The sequence below is a fragment of the Beta vulgaris genome, chromosome 5, assembly GCF_026745355.1.
Source record: "Beta vulgaris subsp. vulgaris cultivar EL10 chromosome 5, EL10.2, whole genome shotgun sequence".
Taxonomy (NCBI): Eukaryota; Viridiplantae; Streptophyta; class Magnoliopsida; order Caryophyllales; family Amaranthaceae; genus Beta; species Beta vulgaris.
In genome coordinates, this window is record NC_079206.1 from 44068811 (window position 1) to 44089175 (window position 20365).

General features: G+C 36.5%; 1 protein-coding gene across 2 annotated transcripts in view; it reads left to right on the forward strand.

The window, feature by feature from the left end:
* The window catches only part of LOC104893556 (DENN domain and WD repeat-containing protein SCD1), a 31933-nt gene extending 11937 nt beyond the window's left edge, over positions 1-19996 (forward strand). The window contains exons 8-24 of one of the 2 annotated variants that reach the window (XM_010679675.4): positions 259-479; positions 1929-1983; positions 2138-2221; positions 4124-4319; positions 4423-4532; positions 4969-5013; positions 5866-5941; positions 6060-6133; positions 6216-6266; positions 7722-7879; positions 12727-12774; positions 14578-14635; positions 14722-14805; positions 16171-16432; positions 16596-16789; positions 17760-17824; positions 18861-19996. In XM_010679675.4, the coding sequence (XP_010677977.2) occupies positions 259-479; positions 1929-1983; positions 2138-2221; positions 4124-4319; positions 4423-4532; positions 4969-5013; positions 5866-5941; positions 6060-6133; positions 6216-6266; positions 7722-7879; positions 12727-12774; positions 14578-14635; positions 14722-14805; positions 16171-16432; positions 16596-16789; positions 17760-17824; positions 18861-19713 (2634 nt within the window). In that variant the 3' untranslated portion in view covers positions 19714-19996. The remainder of the gene's footprint in view (positions 1-258; positions 480-1928; positions 1984-2137; positions 2222-4123; positions 4320-4422; positions 4533-4968; positions 5014-5865; positions 5942-6059; positions 6134-6215; positions 6267-7721; positions 7880-12726; positions 12775-14577; positions 14636-14721; positions 14806-16170; positions 16433-16595; positions 16790-17759; positions 17825-18860) is intronic. The other variant, XM_048644511.2, reaches the window with a different exon arrangement.
* Positions 19997-20365: the final 369 nt, after the last annotated feature.

A 20365-nucleotide genomic window follows, 5' to 3' on the forward strand; every position in this document is an offset into this window, starting at 1 on the left:
AATGCAACCTGTGAAACAGTGTTTCAGGCTTTCAGGTAACCTGAAGAGTGTATCCAAGAAATTTCCCCAATGCCTCTCTTTATCTTGGCTTATAAGCAGAAGGTTTAGTTTTGGGTTGCCTTTGTGAATAAGAAGGTTGAATGTTATGTGATGGAACTTTTAGTTACTCGCATATTTTTTGTGTGACGGTTTCAACATTTCAGCACTTAATCTTTTCTTACTGGAGAAATGAAAATTGAATTGAAGTTTTTTGTATAGGTTGTTATTGTTGATATTGATCACAACTGCATCTCCACGTCAGAGGAGATACCTCCTGTTCCAGAACCGGAGTTGAGCTTGTTACATGATGATATAATGAAGCTACTGTATCCAAATATGATGCACATAGATGAGATTAATACTGGATTTGGGGAACTATATGTGAGATGCTCTAAAGTTGCTGCCAAGCCTTGGGGAAAGGGCCATGACCTTCAACTAAGGTGATTTTGTCATACTCTCTTAGGTGCTTTTTGAGTAAGATGCCTCCGGAAAAACTGCAGATTTGATTGGGTTGGAACTCCTGAGCTTCTTTTGTTTCATTGGTAAAGAGATGGCTTTAGGCCTTTTTTTTATTTTTATTTCTATCTTCATTTAGTAAATGGATCATCATCTAGCTGAAAAGTGCATTGAGCAGCTGATAGCTTCTTGTTTGAGACTTTGAGGAAATCTTTGGGGAAAATTGTATATCTGAAATTGATAATTTTTTCTTCCTCCCTCAGCTGACTGGAATCGTGATACCCTTTAAATTCTATTGTTCTGCTACTGTGTTACTATGTACCAGGAATTATTCACCAGCTTCATCCCCCCTCCCCCTTTTCCTTCCTCTCTCTCTCCTTCTTTCCCCTCCCGCAGCTCCCAAGAACTGCCGAAACTCATCCAGAAGTTTTAAGCAGGTACATATTTTAGTTTGAACTGATAATGCAGCTCTAACTAGTGATTCATGGTACCAAATATTAGCTGTCATTAGTTGATATTATGTCAGCTTTTCAGTTTCTGTTAGTTGACTTAGCTCAATCTAATGTCAAATTAAATGTTATCACTCTGAGTACCATACTTTCGTGATTGAGAAACTTCTAATACGATGATGACAAGATTTCTTACAATCAAATCTGCAATTAGATTTTCAGGTTCTAAAATTCGTGAGATATGTATCAGTTCTTTTGTAAATTCCTACCTGGAAAGTCTTGTCCTATCTTGTTTCTCCATGCTCTCCTAAATCTTTACCCCCGAGAAAAGAACTTTCACAAGCGACTGACTGTATGCGAGATATTACTGGTGCATCATATCTTGAACAACTCTCAATGGTGTGAACCATGAAGTGATGCAACACTAGTTACATTCAATATATTTCTGGCGCTGCTGCAGCGGTTCCAAGTCTGGCTGGATGTTTCTAACTGTGATTATTAATCCGAGTTTATTAGTATTTACTACTTAGTACTCCCAAGTTCCACCATCTACTCTTATTTGTTTCTTTTCTAAGGGGTAAAGAAGCAAAAATCATTCATAGTGTCTCCGCAATCACTTCCATCCAATTAACACTCCAGTTCTGTTACATTTTAGATGTTCTATAATACTACTAGACACCTGATGTATAAGTAAATAAATTGAGAATTGGATATTTTAATATAAATATTGGACAAAAGGCATAATCATGAATTGTACTGATTAGGAGTAGGCTGTAGAAATTTCTGTCTGCTCAAGATGCGTCCTGTGGCAATTCAGCTTGATTGTTGTTCTCTTTGTATTGTTCTAGTACTTTAAAACTGGCCGACGTGTTAGTGATCTATACATGCGAAAAGGTTGATTTCAGGGATGTTAGAGTGAGTTGCAATACCTCAGACTTCAAGTTGAAGTGTGCATTGCTTATGTGTTTGTATTGGCTGGTGCAGGCTTATATTCCTGAAGTTCTTTGCTACAATTTTATCAGGATACCGTAATTTCATCGTATGTTTTGTTCCTCCAATCATGCTAATCCATTTTTCTTTATTAGCATGTTTTTACTTTTAGAATATGTATGTCGGTCAATGAACCTATAGTGGTTTAAAATTTTCTCAGTTTTGCAAGTTACACTACTTAGATTGCTTTTGTTTCTTCTCAGGTAAATAGTGAAGAATGTTCTTTTGATGATCAAGCATTTATGATGCATCGTTGCCGTTCAAATAATCAAGTGCCAGATCCGATGGTTTGTTGTTCTGCTTTGAAAGTTTATTTTTCTGAAAGCGCATTTCCGTTCTGCTATCCTTCCATCTTTGTCAAATGCTACTTTAATTGCAGAAATTTTTTTCCTTATGACATCACATCTATCAAGGTTGCAGTAGTTCAATACAGTATTTGTTTGAGTTGCATGTAGAATATCCTGTACTTGCTGTAGCAGTAGAAGCTAGAAATGCATATTTCAACTAGCAAGTGGATGAGCAGATATTGTACTTGATTTTGATCTTTTTATTCAGCAGGTTTGTGATAAGCTATTTTGTCATGTCACTCTGACTTCTTTTCTATAGGAAGACAGCTAAAAACAAATTAAAGCTTCTGCTTTGATGTCTATTTGTAAAAGGTGGGTGTCCGTCCCAATTTAGTTGCAACATTGGCTTTTTTATGGTCTCTGACCACATCTTTGACCATTCATATCATCTACCATGTATAAAACAATTATAATAAAGCTGATATTATGAATATACACATGGAAACAAATCAAATTAGATACCATGTGATTATATTTTTCTTTTATATAAGTGGAAAAAATTACAGTTAAAAGTTGATTAAATCTGACCATGAAAAAGTACATGTTATAACTAATTTGGGGGAGAGGGAGTAATTTGGTAGAGCTTGTTTGGCTGACATGATGAAACATGACACGTGGAAATTTATGGGAAGTGGAAAACTGTAGAGTTGTTTGGTTGACTTAACACAGGAAGTGGGCACTACTTTCTGGTAAGTCCTACCTCCAACTAAAACCTGTCTAGGCCCCTCTGGCAAGTGCAACATTAAAAGGGAAATTTGAACTTACCATACTCAACCAAACAACATTTTATACTTCATCTGAAACAAAACTTCCTTGGCACTGGAGTTGGAACTTCCTATGAAGTTCTACATTCAACCAAACAATCACTCAGAATATGAGTAGGGGACTTGGCGAGTGACTGGGTGAGTTGGTCTAAAAGATGAAGCTCAAAGTGCTTCCAATGATCTTCATTCTTCATGACAGAACAGAGCACGATTAAGAGAATTATAGTTTCATTTTCTGCTTGTTCCATGTACCTCTTATGACTTCAATGCTGACAAAGAAAGATTCTAATGGATTGATGAGGGTGCAGTAAAATATTTGTAGAAACCTTGCTCTTCTACTAAGCGTCACTGATGAAGTGAGTCTCCAGGTTCAGGCTTCTACGGGCATGGTGATTATGTATATTTACCTTTATACAGCAAGAGCTAAAAGTGCATGATATTTTGTTTTTATTTTATTTTAATGGTTTTAACCGTTTTATTTTATCTTTCTATTGTTCCTTGTACCTCTATCGTGGTTGTCAAGAGTGTGCAAATTTGTGGGGCAGAAATGAGTGATTTTGCTGTTGTTGGTTCTCCTCTATGTCACTCGCCCTTGATACTCACATTGGACACAAGCCCATATCCAAATATTCAGTTCGGCTTGGCTCCAATGTTAGAACAGCAGGACGCTGTCATAAATTTGGGCATGGGTGCACTCTAACAACTAGTTCCCGACTCACCAACTCCTACCTCTTTGCTCGACAGCCTGTGTACCAAGTCCAAGAGACCAACCAGTCTCGTCTCTACCAACCTCCCAATTTGATGAATCTTATTAACAATGGATTCTATGTTCAAGAAAGCATACTATACTCTCTGATATTCTATTGGTCTAAATTCGCCATGAGCTATGTATTGCAATATTTGTACTATGTTTGCAACCTGAACGTAGTAGTAATGTGGAATCCATGAGAATGACTATAGTATTGGATCTTCTATATATTTGTTCACTTTCTGTTGTTTCAGTCTTTCAGGCACACATAATGTCAAGTCATAAATTGTTTCCCTGTATTCTACGCATATAATATTTCATTTATGGCAGACAACTCAATTTCTAGGATCTCAAGGATTCTCAAACTACATAGGAAGAGTTATGTCATCTGGTGAAAGCAATGATGACGTGCTCGATAAGTTGATTGACGCAATTGGGAGAGGTGAAAGTCCTACGTCGGTATTCCCTTCACCTCTTTTAGACTTAACAATTGTGACCATACCAGACCCTACAGATGGAGTTTTAGGTACTTTATATACGCTGATCATTAATGCATTTACTTAGCCGTTGAAGTTCTATTCTTAAGGTTGAACTATTGAAGTCATTATGTTCTTCCTTTGAGTGTACAGGTACCGATGCTGATGCTAAATACATTTATGCCAAGTTTCCAGCTAAAATCAGATCAGAAGAGGAAGAATATAAGAGGAAGCAGATCCTAAAGTACATAAAAGACAAGGATGTAAGATCCATTTGTAAAGGGTTCAATTGCACTGAAAATTATAGCTTTTAAGGATTATGATATCTAATGCTTTTGATTCTGTGTGGAACACCCTTAGTTCATCTTATTTGGCAACATGGTTACCCGAGTTCTGCTATACCTTTTAAGATGAAAAGGGCTATTAGCTAGTTAAATAATAAGATACGTCATAATTTTTTGTCATTTTCTTTGTGATCTGGTGTAATTTTATAAGTCTAATTCATTAGTCTAAGTGGCACATCATAAAGGATACACCAAAAGAAGTCAGTTTGTGTAAATAGATGTAAGATTAAAGTATTGTATTTGTCTGTGGATGCCAACTAGCTTCTGTAGTCTTGGGAATGGTAGTCTGGTGCCCAAGATACCAAATTTTATAAATTAATAAATTGTTTTTCTCTTAATCCTTCTTTATTCACAGGATGAGGAGAAAGGAATAATGTTGGACATGAAAGTGAAGCTGCAGGTATTGAAAATATTAGAAAGTTTCTTGTCAAGTAAAGCTCATATGGAACCTATCAATTTTGCCATGTTTCCTGCATGATTCTCCTCTCTGTCCTTTAATCAAATAGGTGATAATTGAGGTGAATTTTTAGCACTTATTTGCGATCTTCGTAACTCAAAACTAGTAATCGAAAACTGTGAGGAACAAGAAGTAGAAACTGTTGAGGGTTGCAATTAAAATACGGGTTTAAGGTTTACACAAAGCACAATAAGGCCCTGTCATATTTCTGGAATACGTGACAAAATTCTTTAATTGTATGAATGCATCTAATCGCTAATGATGATTATATAGTTGGAAGTCTTTATCTCTGAGGGAGTGTATATTTTCTCTACTGTGGTCAAAATGGTTGCTATGGCGGTTATAGGCGGCTATTGTCGTCTTAAGGATGTTTCCTTAATGGATGATTAGATAACAGTCTCTCTTCTTATGATATTAATCAATGAATAGCGTGTATGCATAGTGCATGTGTGAGAGATTGATATAGTAGTTTTTCTACTTGCATTTCTCATTTTGTTGCCAAAGATTGACAAAATTTAGTACACTAAGTAAATAGGGTGTAGACTAGACGAATGTGTGATTATCTATATGATTGCCTCATTTTCTTAGGTTCTCTATTTGTTTAGTCCTAGTTCTGTTAGCTAAGAGAATCCTGGGCTTTTTAGTTGATGTAATTGACATTTAAACTAATTACCCATCCACCACAAACCTGAATTGTAATCTTGGCTCTCAGTTTTGAGTTGCAACAAAATTTCTACTGCTTACCAGAAATTAAATATATTGATTCTCAAACTATATTTTGGTTTTGTTACTCAGGGACTCTGGATCTCTCTTTTGAAACTTGGAGATGGGGATGTCATTCTTTCATCGGATGAATACGAAACAATTTTTGGTATGTTTCCATTTAACAGTGTTCTGGAAGGGATTGGGGGGGGGGGGACATACATACATGTATATAGTTTCATTTTTTATGCCAAGAGTGATTGGGTATGATTTTGCTGTCTTTGCAGCTCTAATAGAGACAGATGCGAAAGGAATTGTTGGTAGAGCCTTAATTGAGTGTATAAGGGAACAACTGAATTCTGTACGTGTTTTTTCTTTGGATTTGCTTGAATTTCTTTGTCCATATACCGTGCTTATGCTTTTTTTGGTGTTCTGTGCTCAAGGGATGGAATGGTCAATTGTCTGAGGAACAGTTTATTGCTGTAAACGAATTGGTAATATATACTACTAACTGCCTGAATAAGTAACTTGCATTTTTCAAACAGTAATGTGTATTATTGATCATCAAGTTGTGTTACAGATCTTTCCAGCTCCCCCTTATTATGTATGTGTTGACGTTGCTGTGTGTGTGTGTGTGTGTGTGTGTGTGTGTGTGTGTGTGTGCCTGTGTGTAAGGTGAGAGTCAAGGTATGGTGAGAAGTGGGAAGGTTAGACTTAGGTTAGACTTTAGAGTCACACCATGACTCTTATATATAGTATCTGCAGCTCTAATTTCTTAAGTTATCCGACCCTTTATTTTGAAGGGGGGGGGGGGAGGGAGATATTTCATGTGAGAATACATTTTTATCTGAGAAATGAGAAAAGTTGTGACCCTAATGAATAAGTGATGTGACTCCAACCTTTTTTTTTTAAAAGGTAGTGTGACTCTAAGGCTCCGTTTGGTAGGGCGTAAAACATTTTCCTATAAAACTGTTTTCTTCTATTTCCAATTTTACATTGTTTGGTTTGCAAATGAGTGTAAAACAATTTTACTTAGGAATAAACTTGCTCTCATAATGATGGAAAACCATTTCCCCTTCAAAATAAAGAAAAATTGTTTTCCTTCCTCTTTCTTACCTCTCTTGTAACTTCTCCCACTACTTCCTTACTTTCCTTTTCATTTTGCTTTTGTTTCATCGTTTTTCTTACACGGAACCAAACAACGGAAAACTAATTTTAGAATTGTGTTTTCCGTTGTAAATTGTTTTCCATGAAAATCATTTTACACTGAAAAGGTTATACACCCAACCAAACGGAGCCTAAGTGAAAACTTTTGTGACTCTAAAGAAGATCTGATGTGACTCTAATGAAGAAGTATCGTGAGTTGTGACTCTAACCTTTCATAAGTAATGAAAAAGTAATTTTTTCGCGGGGGGGGGGGGGGGGAGGGGTAGCTGTGTTGTGACTTTAATGAAGAAGTGTTGTGACTCTAAGTCCTCTTTTCTCATGTGATCTTTCCACACAAAACTAACTTTAAGCTGAAAACTGAAAACCGACTTTTTTGCTCATTTTAATAAGAAAATTTTGCTCATTTCAGTAAATTTTCGCTCATTTTACGAAATTTTTGCTTATTTTACAAACTTTTGTTTATATTATGTTTTTTTTGCTCATTTTACAAATCTTTGCTCATTTTATGTTTTTTGCTCATTATATATTTTTGCTCATTTTAATGTTTTGCTCATTTTCACAGACTTTTGCTCAATTTATGTTGCAGTTTACAGATATATATATATAAGTTATTAGCAACACCTCAAAAAATAATTCTTAGCAAAAATAGTATTTAAGCTTATTGGTGAATGCTTTGGAAATCCTTAGCCCTTTTTCTGGCTAGTTTTTCTATCTTGTGTCTCTTCTTTTCTATATGTTTTCGCTCAAGGTGGTTACTTTTATTTGTGATTTGTGAAACTAAGGTCAAAAGACTTGTTACATCTGCAACTCATCACAATGACATACCAAGTTTGAAAGATGCACTTGAAGTGTCGGTTGAAATGTACAAGAAGGATTTCAATAATGTTTCAGACTATATACAACGTCATCTCCTTTCTCAGTCGATCTGGGAGGATCCAGGGTATGCCTCTTACTTCTCCTGATAAGCTTCTTGTTGTAGTGATGTCGATTTGGTTTGAGGTTAGGCTGGCAGAATGTATATTGCATTTAAGATGGTGGAAAAATGGTTTTTTTCTACAGCATATTGATTTGTTTTTCCAGTCCTCCTTAATCTACTTTAAACATGAATGCTTCCGTTTTGATATGACTGCACGGTCTGCACCTAATTGTAACCTTAAATGACATATTTGATCTGTGTTCTTTCATCTTACACTATGCTCTGATGAAGGCTAAACAACATATCCAACAATAACTGGTAATCATCAAGGTACTAGCAGTATTTGGCCTTTCTTAATGGAAAAAAGACAAATCTTTTGTGGCTTTATGATGATGGGATATTGACATTTGCTATATAAATAATTGTCTTAAATAGGAAATCTAAGGTAATTTGCAATAGAAGAAAATATTACCTTGGGGAACTTGTTGCTCTCGGAATAGTTCAATTAAAGAAGGAAAAATTGATTCTAATGATCCAACCTTTGGTCGTTCGCTGAGTTTATTCCCACTTATTGACTATAATTTAATAATCCCAACTTTTGGGAATAGCTTCTCAAAATAATTTAGACCATCATCAATCCGTTTTGAGTCTATTGTATGCAAGAAAAATAAGAGTTCGGATTATTTTTGAGAAGTTATCCCCCCAAAGTTGGGATTATTCTAAAATAATCAAAGGGTGGGATTGAATTTAGCTAACCGGCCAAAGGTTGGTTATTAAATCAATTTTTCCATTAAAGAATTAAGGCCTGGGATTTATTATAGGACATTTAAGGGCATAGTTTTGCATAAAAAGATGAGACCAATATGATATAAATCTGAACTTTGACACAGCAATCTTGTATGTATATCAGCTTATTCTGCAAATATCAATAGTTTCCTTTCTTTTTGCTCCCATTATTGGCGGAGGGAGGGTTTTGTGGTTGCCATATGTATGTCTGTACGGTATTGGATGTAAGATATTTTGGGGTAATAATGTGGAAAGATTAACAACAAATAAGTGGATATAAGAATTAAAGTATTGCTCACATATAAACACTAAACACACTTATATTATTTAGCGATAGAACACTCTTACATGAAATTGATAGAATTCACTCCTTAACAATTTCTCTCCACTCACTAATAAGCTATCGTAGTACTACTACTACTTGTAACTAACACTCAAAGTTGGCTGAACACACAAACAATGCATACACAAGCACCTTATTTATACTAGTACATTGCTATTGATTTGACAATTTTCACACTAGCTTTTGTTTTTTTTGTCAAAGTTTTGTAGCTATGCGTGTAAGGGGTGGTGGTAGGAGAAGAATTTCCTTCCATCGTCTTGTACACCTTTACGTCACGAGGACCGAAAACAACATGGTTTTCGGATGTTGTCAGTTGTGAAACTGACAACAGATTCTTTGTCATACCAGGAACATGGTAGACATTATTCAGTTGAACTTGCTTGTTGCTAAATCGTGCACTCACTAATATGGGTTATTTTGTTTGCTGTTATCACAACTTGACCATGCTTGTACTCGGAGATGCTTAAAAATTTCTCTTTGTCTCCAGTTATGTGATTGGAGCAACCAAAAGCGATGATCCAATCATCTTTGTAATTGATCATCTTGTAGTTAACTACCACAAGTGCAGCTTCCTCTAGCTTCAGCCGCTGGGTGACACTACCTCCATGTCAAAGATATGTTCCTCTTCAACTGCGTAGGATGCTTGTGCATCCCACTCGACTTCATTTCGGCTTTCATGCTCCACTGAAGTTGCAACATTCAACAGTCTCGAGCATAGTGTCCCTTCTTCTTGCAGTTATAACACACGACATCTCGCCGTGTTTGATTTTTCGTTTTCTTCTCGTCCTGTTGTCGATCTTGTCGAGCTCCCCCTTGATGGAAGCCTCATCTACGTTGTCCTTTTCTGAATCCCCTTGACTCTCTGTTTGACTTATCAGGTTGATTACTCGACTCACATGTCTTATCACCTCCCTTGTTTGACTTCTTGTTGCCAAAAAGAGCTTTCTCTTCATCGTGGACAGAAACTCCAGACATCTGATTTTATAGAGCCTCCTGGTTAGCTAACACATTTTCGAACTCAATTAGAGATGGTTATGTAGCCTAACCTCGAATCGCCGTGACAAGACTACTATATCTAGGCTTTAAGCTGTAGACAATAATCCTGCACATGCATATCCTCGTGTCTGTGATGGAATTTTCGGGATCTAACTTTGTGATTTGCTCATACAAAGTTTTAACTTTGGTGAAATACTGGTTCACCGTCATGTTGTTTTGCTGGACCGACAACAACTCATTCTCGAAAAGGTGAAGTTGAGAATCGTTTTTCTTAGAGAACAAAGCTACAAGGGTGTCCCACGCCTCCTTGGTGTCTTCGCATCCTTGATGCGGTATAGCAACTCGTCCTCAACGGTTGCTGCTAGCACGTACATGGCTCTTCCGGCCCTAATCCTCCACTTATTTAACTCTTTTGGATCGATTGGTATTGTAACTTCACTACCACCGACTATACTCCAAAGATCTTGTCCCACCAAATAGAATTGCATACATGTACTCCACGTACTGTAATTTCCATTGTTGAGTTTCTCAATATTACTAGATGAACTAGCAATATCCGCCATTTGTAACTTTGTGTCGCCGGGCAATACACAAGTAAGCTTGGTCCCCGACCAATAAGCTTCACAGTCCCGGGTTCTGCACTAATGGAAAATCACCTCGTAATACGGTCCCGACCGTTAAGATAGCCAAAAATATTTTTGACTATACTACTGCGATATATCGGTCCTCGACCGATAAGTTTGCCAAATATGATCCCGAAAAATTTAACGGAACGTATGGCTCTTGATACAATTATAAGATATTTTGGGGTAATAATGTGGAAAGATAAACAACATATAAGTGGATATAAGAATTAAACTGTTGCTCACATCTAAATACTAAACACACTTATATTTAGTGATAGAACACTCTTACATGAAATTGATAGAATTCACTCCATAACAATTTCTCTCCACTCACAAAACTAGAATGGGCGCTCTGTTACGGGTTTGAGAGTTGTCGTTCCGAGAAAACCCGTTCTAGAACGGTGCAAGGAAATTCACACCAAACTCGGCAGTTCTGCCGTTACATAACGGATTCGCCCCGCGTTCTAGAACGTTTTCTTGGCCGCTTTGTGTAAAAATGCGAGGGAGAGAAGCAAATTTGAGAACAAAAGCATAAATCTGACTTAAATTTTTCAAATTAAATCTTACCCGGCTTCTTTAAACTCTAATTCGACACAAACCCCTCAAGTAATTTGTTACTATATCTTGAGTGTGCAGTAGTACTTCTATCTCTTGTCATTTTTCAGTTCAATCTCAAGAGCCTCTTGTATTGGGAGTTAAGAGAAGTTTCCTGCTGAATTTTTTGAGTTTGTTTTAGTGATTTCCTGAATAGGTGAGTTCAGTTTGCTTATTGTACAGGAATGTATCCTTTCTTCACAGTTTTGCCTCTTGTTATTGTGTAAAGCGTATACTTGTCACTATATCTTGGGTGTGCAATTATACTTCTATCTCTTATCTCAAGATCCTCTTATTTTTTAGGAGTTAAGAGAATGTTTCCTGTTGAATATTTTTAGTTTGTTTCAGTGATTTCCTAAATAGGTGAGTTCAGTTTGCGTTTTGTACAGAAGTGCTCTCTTGCCTGTAAAAAGTAAATACCTACAAAGAAACCCAACCACAGACTTCTCTTTAAACCACTTCTGAAGAGAAGGCTAAGATTCCGAAGCAAGTCAAAGCTTTAATAGTAGTTTTCATAAAGAATTCTGATACTCATGGTATGACGATATAGGTAACAAAGCCAGTAAGGATAATTACCTAAACAGTGCGCGTGGGTTTGGCTTTGGCCTTGTCTTGTAAAGACACGTTCAGGGAAAATTAGATATCCGAACTCATATTAGAGGATTTGACTAGTCAATCCTCTAATTTAAGTGTTTCGTAAAGAGAGGCTAAGGAATGAATGAGGTAAATTACATTTGTGCCGTTGAAAATTACATTTATAAACAATGAAAAGTATAATTATGAATTATGCCCATATCCTTATTGGTCATTCTACACAATGAAGTAGCAATCAACTATCAACTACTTACCGAACACCTTTATACAAACAGCTAATGCCTTTAGCTATTTAAACCAGCTAATACAGTCACCTATCAGCTATCCGCTAATTGCCAAACGAGGCCTTTGTGTTTACTAAAGGTTAGAAGGGCAGCCACTTGCTTTGGCACTGTAAGTTGGCTTTTTTTATTTATCGTTCTAACTTCTATGACTCTGGTGCTGTTGGGTTGTGTCTTCTATTTATCTTACTGCAACTCTGATAATCTTTAGACGAGCTTTGGGTGGAATAAGGAGTAAAAGGTACTGAGTCAGTTTCTTCCCTATCATGTGTGTTATCTGGTTGGCTAGGAGTGATAGCGTCTTCTGCAGTTGAGTGTGATTTTTTTTTTTTTTTGGGAAAAGTTAGTGTACCTTGCATCTTTGTCACATGCTGACATGCTCATCCAGAAACTATTTTATGATGTATGATGAGATCTGAATGCTCGGCTTCTGTCCACTTCTCGTTGTGGATAACTGCTCGTCCTTTCTAATTATAGCTGCTATGTTATCTGAAATGGAATTTTTTTTTAAATATATGAGATATGTATCTGTGTCATGATGGTCCTGTGGGAGGCTTTATCATGATTTATCCACTAGAGATGAAATTATGCCTCTCTATCCACTTCTGTGTTTGTCTGGGACCTCCGGGTAATTCTGTGATCATATTGCAGGTTCTGGGAAGCATTTTTTGAAAGTCTGATGGAGCAGTCTTCTAGCAAGTAACATCTACATCTTCTTATACTCTTTTCTACTGCGGTTGGTTCTTTTATATGCTAACAGCTAAAAAATATTTTTGAGCTAAGCAAACTGATTCAGAGCTGTCTGATTTGTTCTTCTACTAACAGTTCAGTCAACTCTATAACCAAAAATTGCCTTTGTTCATTTTTCTTGGTGACTTTTATCCTATTGACATTTCAAAATTAACAATTATCTTCCAACATGCTTTGGAAAATTGTCTTCATGGTGATGACGGGCTAGATGATGTGGCCTTGTGAAATAAAACTTCATTTGGTAAGCATTCAAGAACATAACACAACTAGACCTATTAAGCGTTTCAGTCTCAGATTGGATAATGGGTTAAGGTTGAGCTGGTTTTCAGGTTGATTTTGGATCAACCCATCTTGCAGTTGTGTTTAACTGCTTGTTTTGGATTCTAGGTTTAAGGTGATGTTCAAAAGGCAAGACCATAAATTTGCAGGGCAGGTCTGGATGGGTTTTTCGGGTGGGATTAAAAAAATCTAGGTGACCACAGCTTGATTAAGCTTATTATAGAGAAAGGATCGTGCGTGGCATTTTCCTGGTCAGGGACTGTGTTTTAACAAAAATGTACAGCATCAATTGGTTACTATCAGAAAGACATTTCAGCATATCTTTCATGCAAATTGGAGTGTCAGTTTGTAAAATATATTGGTGAATTCAATTATCAAAACTATAAAACAATTGACTCAATTGTGAACCAAACTTAGCTTCTTCACAAAAAAAGATTTTGGGTCAAATTTTGTGTAATTGAGTAGTTAGTGATCTAGGAAATAAAGTTCAACACTATAAAGGGATACAGTTGGAATCTGAAAGTCTATGCATGTGGATGCAATGCATAAAGACGTGAATTGCCGTATTTCATTTGTTTGCTATCAGTTGCATTATGTATATAATCCAAATTACGTGATGCATTTGATCATAAGCTTCTCTGATAGTGATTCTGTATGGAGATGTTATTATAGCTATGAGATCCATAGCAATTATTTGTTGAGATTTCAGCAAGTATTTTACTGACATGTAATATAAGAGCTGTAGGGTACAAGGACCAGGAACCCTGGAAAAAAGAAGAAAATGGAGAAGGGAGAAGATCCATTTTTATTTTCAACTGCTCTACAATCTGACACAATTGATTTTCATCTATCAGACACAAAATATTTCTTGTATTATTTCCCCGAAATAGAATCTTAATGACTTATCCTAAACAGCTCAAATTTGATAAAGTTATTGGCCAAGTGACCGATTTGAGAATGTGAAATCTAATTTCTTTCTCGTCGATTATCCTTACAAATTCCCCAAAAAGACTAGAATCACTACCTTCCACTGAGAATCTTGACTACAATCTTGGTTATAGAAGATCCACTATTATTTTCAACTGCTCTACGATCTGACTGAATTGACTTTAGTCTATTAGACACAAACTATTTCTTGTTTTATTTCCCCAGAATAGAATCTCGATGACTTATCCCAAACAGCTCAGATTAGATAAAGTTATTGGCCAACAGACCAATTTTGAGAATGCCAAATCCTTGTAATAGCTCTTCCACTACTTAGTGACAGACAGCAATTTTGTCCTTATGGCCTTATTGCAACAGACAGACGAAAATATTTCCTTCAGTAAGAACTTACAGAACTTTCACTCTTGAGAACCCCCAGAGACTTAGAATCAAGTACATATCAAGAGACCCTTCGTCTACTTCCCAAATAATCCGGTATTTCTTTCTGGTTGTTTATACATACCAACTTCCCCTTTTTATGTGTTCCAGGTCTTCCAGTAATGAGAGCCACCTTATGTCACAACTGATCATGGTAGCAGCACATATGGTAAACTATCTTATGACCTTAGCAATGCAACTTTAAATTCTAACACACTCTAATAGTAATGCTTTCTGTTTTCTTCTGATTGGAAGGGTGGCTTGGGAATGCCTGATACAGATGCGTGGCCAATAATACAAAATATAGCCCAGATAAACAATATCTGTTATGACCATTATGTGAGTATTTTCAGTTTCTGTAACGTCTTTCCATTCCTTAAAGAGATTGTTGGATTCATTTAAAATGAGCCATTCTCATCAACTCATTCGTAGAAACAGTAAAATAGCTCTCAAGTTGCTAAAGGAGAACTGCTATGATCATGAGCATCTAGGAAGACTTTAGCACGATGGTAGTTAATATACAAAATTATTGTGAACTTATTCTATTTAGTGAATATCTAACATTCTGCTAACGGATTTACCTTCAAGATGCCTCTCTATGGTCGTGTTAATCTAATTGTATGAAGCACTACAAAGAGTATGTTGCCTTGGTTTTCTTTTTTTTCTTTCTTGCACATTGCATGCATTTAAACATAAGTTTCAGTCTTCCAGATGATGATGAACTCATCAACTATGCACAAATAGAGATTCTCACTTTGCATCGGTTTGAACACTTATTATACCGTCCACATAGGATCTAAAGGAGCTCGTGAATTATTATTTTCTTTTAGAAAGGAAACTGCTATCTCAATTAGGCGGTCAGCGGTTTCATACAGGAAGAAACTGCTATATATGTTAGCAGTTTCAAAGCTTACTGAAAACAACAGTGGATTTTTTGAAATAAACCAAGAAAATGCGTCCTATTGGAATACTATCCAAGCAGCAGCCCGCAGCTTGGAGACTCATCATTACCCGCGCCCGCAGCCGAGGTGGGTCGAAGGGTGGGAGAAACTGCCAGCCCTCGCCTGCAGGGTGTCATGAGAAGTCGCGGCCAGGCGCGGGTTTCAGTGCTGGTGATAGTTTTGTTGCAGCGTTTTTTGCACGTTTTCTTGTCAATTGGGAGACCTTGTTCAACCAGGATTTCTAATTTTTACCCTAGTATAAATATGTTGTTGTAGCCGTTTAGTTATTCCATGCTAAGTATAAGGTGGTTGAGAGAGAAAAAGCAAAGATGTGAGGTGTTCGGTAAACACGTTCTAGGGTGATTAGGTTAGATCGGGGAGATCTTGGAAGCCTTGTAATTCACTGTATCATACACATCATTGAAAGTCCTAGTGCATTGATTCGTGGTTTTTCTCCTGGTTCTCGGGTTTCCACATTAAATTTTCTTGTGTGATCTTTATTGTTGTTTCTTGTGTAAATTCCGCGTTATTATTGCTTGCGAATACATAATTGTGTGAATTCCGCTTTTTTATTCCCTTTTGCCAACATGATTGAAACGACTGCATTTTGCATAGTTGATAGCTTGGGTAAAGCAGGGAAACTAGGATGCTTAATTGCCTACCTTCTGAATATTGGTTTTCTTAACCAAAAAAATTTGTGTCATCCAGAATCTTACGAAAGGTTATGTATATTAAAGAAAAAGCTTTGTTTGAATGGTCTCAGATACAACTCAGAGGATACTTTCCATATATTCATCAACTACAAATGGTTTACTGGGGAATATCAGATCTGAAGACTGAATCATTGGCTTCTTCTGGTTTGCAATCCCCGCGTTTTCAAGAAACAGCGGGAGACGGTCAAAAACCTCCCAAGGCATCTACTCTTGCAAGAAATTGGGTCAGGAACATGTTTGGGAGGGAATCAGTGCTAAAAGCAAACTCTTTCAGCCATGCTCATGGATGGGCATTGGAAACTGAAACAGCAGGTAATTTGTCGTGACATTTATCAGCTGGTATATGCTCTCCTTTATTATGATTAGTTCATGCATCCAGTAGTTGTCTATTATTCATCAATTTACATTTTTTTTTAATAGCATCAATCTGCATTTATCAATATGTGATAATCATGCTTCATTTGGCTACATGCAGATGAGATTGGGACACCTCGCAGACAAAATTTACCTAATGCAGGACAGAATAAAATTCAAACAAATGTGCGAGTTCTTAGGGGCCATCATAGCGCGATCACTGCTTTGCATTGTGTTACAAAAAGAGAGGTTTGGGATGTGGTTGGTGACCGTGAAGATACAGGCTTCTTTATTAGTGGAAGTACAGACTGCTCGGTATGCCAGATAATTATTACCCCCTCCATTTTCTATAAACAATGTGTTTAGTTAAGCAAGAGTTTTTAGAAAATGGTAGTACTAACGCATTTGTATTTAGAATTGAAATGTATAAGTGCATTGTTGTTATAAATGAACAAATGAAAGTGCATTGATATTATACTTCCTCCGTAACAAAATAGATGTTACACTTTTAAAAACACACTTTTCTAGGCAATTCTTTGAAGAGGAGAGAGATAGAGAGAGAGAAAAGGAGACCCATGTGATAGGAGAGAGATAGAGAGAGAATGTTGCTTAAAAAGGAAGTGTAACATCTATTTTGTTACAACCATATTTAGAAATTGTAACATCTATTTTGTTACGGAGGAAGTAAAAGATAGATACTATGATGAGAGAAATGTTGGTTAAGTGCTTGAGGGAGCATTTTTGTTTACCCAAGACTTCCCTTTTGATGGCTGCGATTTTGTTATGGTTTTCAGTTAAGCCAACATTCCTGTGAGAGGTTCTTTCTTGGGATATGATTTTCATGTAATGCAGGGACTTGGGAGCAATGAGAATTTATATGTCAAGACTGGAAGTTGCTTATTACAGGGGCATTATTCGACATTCATAGAGTACTTAAGATCCAGTTTTACTACTGGCGTGATAGGCCTGCTCCTTTATATCACCCTCAAAATATGAAGACTGGAGAGAGGGAAAAAAAAAAATTAACAAATTATATGCAACAATAAGATCACCAAAACCCTTTATGGTGTTGTTCTGCACCTCTATACTAAATTGATTAAATATATTGTATTAGGTGAAACAAAGTATTGATTTTGGAGCAACATATAATTCTATGGAATAGAATATTCAGAAAACAATCCACACAAAATTATTTAGGATTGATCAAAATTAAATTAAATTAAATGGTGCATTATGATTTCCAATTATGTCTCCATTAACACCCACAATATCTTTCAATGTACAGGTTAGAATATGGGATCCAAGTCGTCGTGGTTCTGAACTTCGGGCAACTTTGCGAGGTCATACAGGGTATTGACTCAATGATCTATGTTTTGATTTCTTTTGCCTTTTACATCTTTATTCTATTCTACTCCACCAGTAGCAACCCTTAGTGCTTGTTTGGTATACATGGGAATTTAATTCCTGTAGGAAGTTTCGTTTCCTAGGAAGTTACTTCCCTTATTAATTCCTAGGAAATCGGATAAATTTGTTTGGTTGATATCAAGGAATTTGCAATTCATGTGGGAATTCTGATTGATCAAGAGGGAAGTGGGTAATTAAATTCCCACATTTTGTGGGAATTTCAATTTCCTAAGGAATTTTCATTGCACCCATTTTCTCAACTTTCTGTCAACCAAACAACTTTTCAAATGAGAAAATCATGAGAATTTTCATTGCCTACATAAATTCCTGTCAACCAAAGGAGCACTTAAGGGGCGGTTATTTAATGATTAATATTACCTACAAACATAAAATGGTAGTATATTGAAAGAAATTTGTTATATAAGGTAGTGTTCTGAAAAAAAAATTAATGGTAGTATATTGAAAGAAATCTATACAAATATATTAAAAGGCGTGTGTGCTAATGTATACACGCCACGTGGCACCCCTGTTATTCCACTAGAATTGTCCAATGTGTACATAAGTCATGTTAATTAACAAAAGTAAAATTAGCTTGAAACAAGATTTGAACCCATGACCTCTTGCTATTATACATAAAACAATTACCATCTCAACCAACTTTTAATCATGCTTTAAGTGTCCATATTATTATATTTGTACCTTTTAAATGTTGAGTTTTCCTTAATATATTTTAATGGTAATGCAAAAAAAAAATGCATATCAAGTTCGGAAAACAATACCAATCCGGGGCAACGCCCGGGCCCAAATACTAGTTTGCTATAAAAAGTAGTTTTTTGAAAGAAAATTTTTAAAAGTTAGTTTTTTGTAAAAAGTTGGTTATAAAAGGTAGTTTTATGAAAATTTTCTTTCTTTTTATATATCTTGATCCTGTCCAAAATTGTTGTCTATATGGCCTGCTTTTAACAGCATGCTCCTTTTCCAGGGCTGTCCGTGCAATAAGTTCTGATCGATGGAAGGTGGTATCCGGGTCTGATGATAATTCTATTTTGGTCTGGGATAAACAGCAGTTTATTCCTCTAGAAGAACTAAAGGGCCATGAAGGACAAATTAGTTGTGTGCGGATGCTCTCAGGTGATAGTGTCCTTAGCTCTTCCCATGATGGGACTGTTAAAATGTGGGATGCCAGAACTGGTGGTTGCATAGCAACTGTTGCACGTTGCCCAGGTTCTGTGCTTTGCATGGAATATGATGACGCTACTGGAATCTTGGCTGCTGCTGGTAGAGATTCTGTTGTGCACCTATGGGACATCCGTGCAGGTAAGCAAATCAACAAACTACTTGGCCACGGAAAATGGGTCCGTTGCCTTAGGATGGTTGGAGACACTGTAATTACAGGAAGTGATGATTGGACTGCTAGACTCTGGTCAATTTCAAGAGGTGCCTGCGATGCTGTTTTGGCAAGTCATGGTGGCCCAGTTCTCTCTGTCGATTATTCAGCCTCAGATAGAGGAATTATAACAGGATCTTATGACGGCTCAGTTAGGTTCTGGGAAAATACTGCTTACAGCATCAAATGTGCTAAAGAGATGAATCTGCATCATCCTATATTGTCTATTAATGCTGGAGAGCACTGGTTGGGAATTGGGGCAGCAGATAATTCTATGTTTCTATTTCATCGGCCTCAAGATAGATCTGGTGGGTGGAAGCTGTACAGAACACCACAATTTTCAGCTACTATGGTAAGATGTGTGGCTTCAGATCTTGAACGGAAGAGGATCTGCAGTGGTGGTCGTGATGGCCGACTGAGGCTATGGGATGCTACCATCAATATCTAATGCTATATATCAATCTGCATCTCGCCACTTCATCTGCATTATTGTATAAGGCATCGAATGACGGAGGAAAACTGATTTTTTTTCTTTAGAAAAAGTATGATATCCTTGCTACACTGAAATCTGCTATAATGCATCATCGACTGATTGTACGCTTTGCTTTCAGATGTGGGAGTACTTCTAAGTTCTAACCTCCCATCATTTGGTTTTAGTATTGTAAATAATAAAAAAAAGAAAAACTGTCAATTCATAAAATGCACTCGCGCCATTTATTTGCTCTGGTGAAGCTGCTGCCTTCAGAAATACACGTCAACTGAAATTTAATTCCTATAGTAAGTTTTATTTATTATGAAATTACTTTCCTTATATAATTTCGAGAAATTTGCAGTTTTCATGAATTCAGTGGGTAATTAAATTTCTACATTTTGTGGGAATTTCAATTTCCTAAAAGAATTTCCATTGCACCCATCTTTTCAAGTTCCTGTCAACCAAACAATTTCCCAAACGAGAAAATCATGAGAATTTTCATTGCCTACATAAATTTATGTCAACCAAACAAGCACTAAATCTATATATGTAATATAATATATCTAAAGGATTCTTAAGCAAGTCTTTGGCATTCCTTTAACGGCCCGTTTGGTAGTCATTAATAAAT